The following is a 6,446-nucleotide window of genomic DNA, read 5'->3' as shown; positions in this document are numbered from 1 at the left end:
CAAGGTATTAGAAACATGGATTGTAGAACCAGAATCAATCCACCATGTGTTATGATTAGTACTAACCATATTAGATTCATAACAAATAAAAGAAAATGGAGTACCTGTCTTGTCCATCTAGCTCTTAAACTTTAAGCAATCTTTCTTCATGTGCCCTTTCTTCTTGCAAAAGAAACACTTGGACTCTTTCTTTATGACTGGCTGAGCAGGAATCTTGCCCTTGTTTTTGGGTTGATCCCCTTTCTTCTTTCCATGAACAGTAAAGTTCACCTTTTCGCTCTCTTCCATAATTAACCTTTCCTCTTCTTGAACACATATGATCATCAACTCATTAATTGACCATTTGTCTTTATGTGTGTTATAAGAGATTTTGAAATGAGCATATTGCAAGGGTAGAGTACACAAAATATAGTGTACTAGGAAAGAATCAAACATGGTAACCTCCAAGGCTTTTAGTTGAGTCTCTATATCCCTCATGCGCATGATGTGATCACGTACACCCCTTATCCCTTGGAGCTTTAAGGATGAGAACTACATTATAAGGGTGTTGGCAAAGGCCTTATCAGATGTAATAAACTGATCATCAATGGCCTTCAAAAGATCCTTGACCTTTTCATGCTGATCGACGGAACTACGAATACTAGCAGATATATTAGTCTTTATAAACATTACAGACAAACGATTAGATCTCTCCCACTTTTCATAAAGATCAACAACATCTGGAGTGCTAGTTTCAGTAATGCCTGGTGGCTCATCTTTCCTAATAGCATAGTCAATATCCATCCAGCCTAAATGAAGGAGAATTCTCTTCCTCCAAACCTTATAATTGCCCCTTTTCAGTTCGGGAATATCACACTTAATATCAGGAATGTTTGCAAATTGATTAACTGTAAAGTTCAAGAATACATTCTCATTATTCATAATTTGAGACTCAATAAATTGTCATGTTTTACCAATGTAAAATATGTATTAGTTCATGAACCTAATGACATACAACTTGCCTGTGGGTCAAAGTCCTACTCAATTAGATTCATACTTATGATAAAACTATCAAATTATGCTCCTTTTTCTCGATTCCTGTGGGTAAATTAAGAAATATAACCTAATATTTTATCCTAATTAATCATAGAAACATAACAAAATTCATGTGGGTATATTTTATCACATTAAATATGATTAATCACAACCAATGTTTTTAAATGTGATTTTTTTTATACTTAATATATAAACCTAATCAATTAAAGATGTTGTGGCTATTCTTTAATTAATTAAATTATATTAATCACTTAACATTAACTCTTAATAAGAGCCAAATATTTACATAATATTCTAAATAATGTAAACAAATTGAATAACATTGCATAAAAATATTCAAGATAATTTCGCATGTATAAAATCATAGAATCATACACACAAAACTTCAAAAGTAAATAAATAATATATGCATATGATTATCCAATATTTAAAACATATAAGCTCTTAACCATTAAATTTAATGTGCATAAATTATTTAGCTTAATATTGCATTCTTAAATACCAAAATAAACATACAATTAATCTTAATAAATAATTCAAACACACTAATATGTAAGTTTAGGCTTTCAAAAAGTTTACACTTTCAAAAGGTTTATGCTTTTAATATTTAGAATATTAAACTCAGCTTTCAAGAATGAGAAGTCTACACTTTCAAAAGGTTTAGGCATTTAATATTTGGAATATTAAACTCAGCTTTCAAGGATAAGAAGTCTAGGCTTTTAATATTTAGAATATTAAACTCAGCTCTCAAGAATGAGAGGATCCAGAATCTTCTTTCCCTTTTTTTTAATATATAAAATTTTACGCTTTCAAACTTTCATTTTACGCTTTCAAACTTTCATTTTACGCTTTGTGTCGTATTGTACCTTATTCTAAAGCACCATTACACTGTTCATCTTTCTTCTCTACTTTTCTTTTCATATTGAACAAAATAGAACAACGTTACTCCTATAATTCCAAAACAGAAGCATGACAGAGGCAACAAACAAGCTCTGATACCAAATGTAAAAAGGTGTGCATATTGATCTAAACATGCAAATCAATTTAAATGTCATATTCAGATCAAATAGCGGAAGCAAAAGGAGTACAAGCGTACCTCCAACCATTGCAGATGAAACACGAAGCGGTGCAAGCACGAACCCGAAGGTAGCTTTGTTTTTCCATACCATTACTCACTCTAAAATAAATGATGTATTTTTCTGAATAGAGAAGTAGGTTTGGTGATACAAAACTGAGAGCACCCCATCCTATTTATAGTGTCTGCCTATCACAGAGTTTAACCAATTTGTTATCAGAACGTGGGCTTGAGAATAGGGACGTGAGTTTGTTACTGAATGTTGTAGAGATAAGTGTTGACCATGGAAGGAAAATGGACCAGATTCAGAAAATAAATTCCTGAAAAATTGCAAGGGGAAAAAACAAAAAAAAATAGTTGAAACAGAACATGGGCCATTGCAAAATTCCAACAGTATTATCATCATTCAGCTAACTTCTACTAAAGGAAAATTGCTTATGGAGAAAACGACGGCGTTTAACGGTTTACCGTGTTTGGTTTGTTTTCTACAAGCACATCCGAAGCTGGATGAGATAGAGAGAGAAAAGGTGTGCAACGTGTTTGGGGAAGTTGAACCCGTTTAGAAACGGGTCGAAGGATACGACCTATTTGGAAGATGGTAGCGTGGATTTGACCAAGCCCAAAAGGAGAAGGTTCTCTATGTGTTAGACGAAGTTAGAATTGAATTAAATTATGAGCATATATTATGCGAGGTTCATCATGGTTTCCTTTTTTTTTTGTAGAATATGCAATTTGTGTTGTGTATGTACAAAATTCATATAGTTTTCACTGTATGTTTCTTAGGGATCATGGATTATGCCAATATTCATGATATTGGGTGCTCTGATTCTTGCGATCTTCTCATCATAGTGTGTGAATTAATTGTTTAATACATTGTGTATGTTGATGATGTTGGTGATTGCTTTGCAGAAAAAGTAGTGGGTTTTCAAGGGGTGCCTCAATGTACAAAGGAGTGACAAGGTACTTCTTTCTCAGATGTAGATGCACTATGAACTAGATTTCAGATTCAGAGTGTAGATGGCAGCATGTTCATCTTGCTTTGATATGTGCTTGTTGAACTATGCTAAATTGAATTTGCTGAAAAGAAAGATAAATGCTTCGTGTCTTTAGTTATTTGCAATAAGTTTAGAACTACACAATTTGCATATAGCCATTATGATTCATAGTGCATTTTGGAATGGCTTAGGTTGGTGTTAATATTGTTCTTGTAATTTTCAAATTCCTTTCTCATTGATGATGCTCTTGCCTATCTTGCATTACTGGAAAAGAATCAACACTTTGAAATTATTTTATTTCTAAGCATTTCTATCATTTGCAACACTTATGGTTGATTACAGGTTACTGAGGCTCTTGCATGTGCAGGCCTTGAGTCTTCTAATCTTATTGTTGGTGTTGATTTCACCAAGAGTAATGAGTGGACAGGTTAGGCTTTATTCATATATCTTAACTAAAGTTTGGATTTATGAAGAGTATTCTGGTGTAATTAATATACTAAACTTAGTGTTTGATATTTTAGGCAAGAATTCGTTCAATAGGCAAAGCTTGCATCACATTGGGAGTGGTCTGAATCCTTATGAGCAAGCAATATCAATTATTGGGAAAAGCTTGGCAGCATTCGATAAGGATAACTTGATCCCCTACTTTGGATTTGGAGATGGTATCTCTTTAAACAAATTTAACTTATGGAGTGCATTATTTTGAAGTTAAGATATGGCTAAAAGAATTTGCAGAAAGAATTTGATTTGGAAATTTGACATAAAAAATGGGATTAAGAAACAAGTTGCAGACCACATGTCTTGCCTTGAAAACAAAGCACTAAAGATGAACCTTTGCACATTTAGGAAATACTTGCTAATGAGCAATTACTTGTTATAAAATGACATGCATTAAGCAATTCATCCAGTAATAATTGTTGTTATAAGTACAAACTTCAACATTAGTTATTAGTCCCTTAAAATGAAATAGAGAAGTTATGAGAAAAGAAATGAGAGAAGAATAGAATATCAAGTACACACCTCTATCACTCCTTCTAAAGTTACCAAGAACTTTATTAAATTAGAATAAAATAGAAAATATGAGACAAAAATAGAGTCCTCTAGTCTTATAGGCACAAACTATTATATAGGTAAAACCAGACATCCTTTCCCTTTCATCTAATGATTTTTTTTGTGATGGTTATCCTCCATTAAGGACATTTACTTATATTTTAACGAGTGAATAGGCAATTTAGTCCCTGAGATTGTAACTAGTTTGCATATTAGTCCTTAACTTAAATTTTAATTCAAAATAGTCCCTATCTTTACATTCGTTATGCAAATAAGTCCTTACCGTTACATTCGAAGGTAACGTCGTTAATGAGATGTATTGTTGGCAATTACAGTGCCACGTAGGCTAACCAACGTGGCACTATTATTGGTAGTATTGCAAAATAGTCCTTCTTCTTCACTGTGCTTCTTCTTCGTCATCCTTCACTCAACCACTGTGCTTCTTCTTCGTCATCCTTCATCTTCTTCTTCTCCCTCTCCCTCTCCCTCTCTCCCCTTCCTAATGTCATCTCTTCATCTTTTTCCCGGTGCCACCACCACCCTCAACTCCGCATTCCTCCTCCACCCCCATTCTCCCCTCTTCCCCTCCAAAACCCTAACCCCCAAAAAACCCAAACCCCCCTCTGCCCTCCTCCAGTGGAATTGCAAACCAAAACCCCAACCCAAACCCTTTTGCAGAACCTATTGGTGTACCTTGGGCATAAAAAAGTCGCAGGAGTTTGCCTTCATAATTTCCCTCAATCTTGAAGCAAGAAATTGTTCCATCCTGTTGTAATCACTTTCAGATTTCTTAATTGACCATCGTCTTGTTCGAGCATCTCTAGAGAGAATAGACGAGGACTTCCGAGCATCATATAATTGCTTGCTTCGATGTGTCTCTCTTATCCACATTATCAAAATAGTCCTTCAGCTCACCAAAATCATCCCTAATACCAAAACTGCTGACCTTAGAAATAGATGAAGTTTGCTCAGCAATTTGTTTAAGGCTTCAGATTTTATGTGGTTCTGCTGCAATTTTGGTTATGTGTGAACTCTGGCTCTTGATCCAACAGAAAGCTTAATTAGTACCAACAAAAAGAAAAAAAAGATAAGAGATTTTAATCTTTCTACTGGTTCAATTTGCATGATGCATTTCCTAGAAGTGTATCCAAACTATTCACATTACACAATCCTTTCCTTTGATATAGTTCAAACTACCAGTCACCAGACATGAAATCTTAGTATCAACAGAAAAATACCAGTAGATTTTAATCTTACTTCTGGTTCCATTTACATGATACATGCCCAAATTTGTCACCAAACTACAAACACTACACAATCCTTCAAACAGACTACAATGACAAAATCTGATGAAATAAATTCCTCAACTACACACAAATAAATGTTCCTCTCACATTCAAGAGCTGCACAAACTGCTACACATTTCAAATCTCATACAGGGTTCTCACCAGGCAGATAAGAAGGAGAACCACCCTTAACCTGGTTCTTTTTCCTTTGGAAGATGCCACTAATATTTGGCAAGAGGGTTTTCTTTGAAACTGAAACCTTCTCCTTTTCAAACTTTTTCACCTCCACCATTGTACGAGGAGGATTCTGCTTTTGAATCCTATAGTGCTGAGGAGATGATTTTGTTGACACCTGTGTTTCAGCCAGAATTCGAGATGCAGCTTCTGCGGCCCTCTTTTGCACCCTCTCGCGCCATCTTCGAAGCTCACTCTCCACTGCCCTTTTCGCTGCTTCAGCCATTTCAGCCTTTTTCAAAGCCTCCTGTGTTGCAGTCTTTATATCCTCAATCTCCTTTTGAGTTGTCTCCAACCTTTTGAGAGCCTCATTTTCACTAGCCTTCACAGCTTCAACCTGTGCCTTGGCAGCAGCCACTTTCATATCTGCTAATTTATCAGACTCCTCAACTTTATGGCTTAGCGAACCTTGAAACAGATAACTCAATTATCAGTACAATCAAGCTAATCTTGAAAGAAGGAAATAGAAAATAATTATCAGATCAGTTAAAATCGTAATCTGGTCAAGAGCACTTTTCTCAGCTGCTTTTGCTGCTTCTGCTTCTTCCAGCGCCACTTTAAGATTTTTTTCTGCTTCTTCTAATGCAAGCATGGTAACTTCAACTTCCTTCTTTAATTCTGCTGTCCTGTTCTTCATATCTTCTGCTTCCCGCCTTGCATTTTCAGTTTCAGATGTCAGCTGGCTAAGTGTCAAGATCATTTCCTCAGATGCACCTCTAACTTTAGATTCTTCTGCCATGCAGGCTTCAAGCTCAGACTTGCATTTGCGGA

The 6,446-nt window shown here is 35.2% G+C and overlaps 1 protein-coding gene across 1 annotated transcript in view; it reads right to left on the bottom strand.

Moving 5' to 3' along the window:
• Positions 1-5,378: 5,378 nt before the first annotated feature.
• LOC106794259 (WEB family protein At5g55860-like) overlaps positions 5,379-6,446 on the bottom strand; it is a 4,848-nt gene continuing 3,780 nt past the window's right edge. Inside the window, 1 exon segment of the mRNA XM_041013926.1 lies at positions 5,379-6,438. Coding sequence (XP_040869860.1) covers positions 5,587-6,438 — 852 coding nt within the window. The 3' untranslated portion in view covers positions 5,379-5,586.

The sequence above is a fragment of the Glycine max genome, chromosome 1, assembly GCF_000004515.6.
Source record: "Glycine max cultivar Williams 82 chromosome 1, Glycine_max_v4.0, whole genome shotgun sequence".
NCBI classification, from domain to species: domain Eukaryota; kingdom Viridiplantae; phylum Streptophyta; class Magnoliopsida; order Fabales; family Fabaceae; genus Glycine; species Glycine max.
Note: the sequence above shows the minus strand (reverse complement) of the source record. Positions and strands in the feature narration are given on the sequence as shown.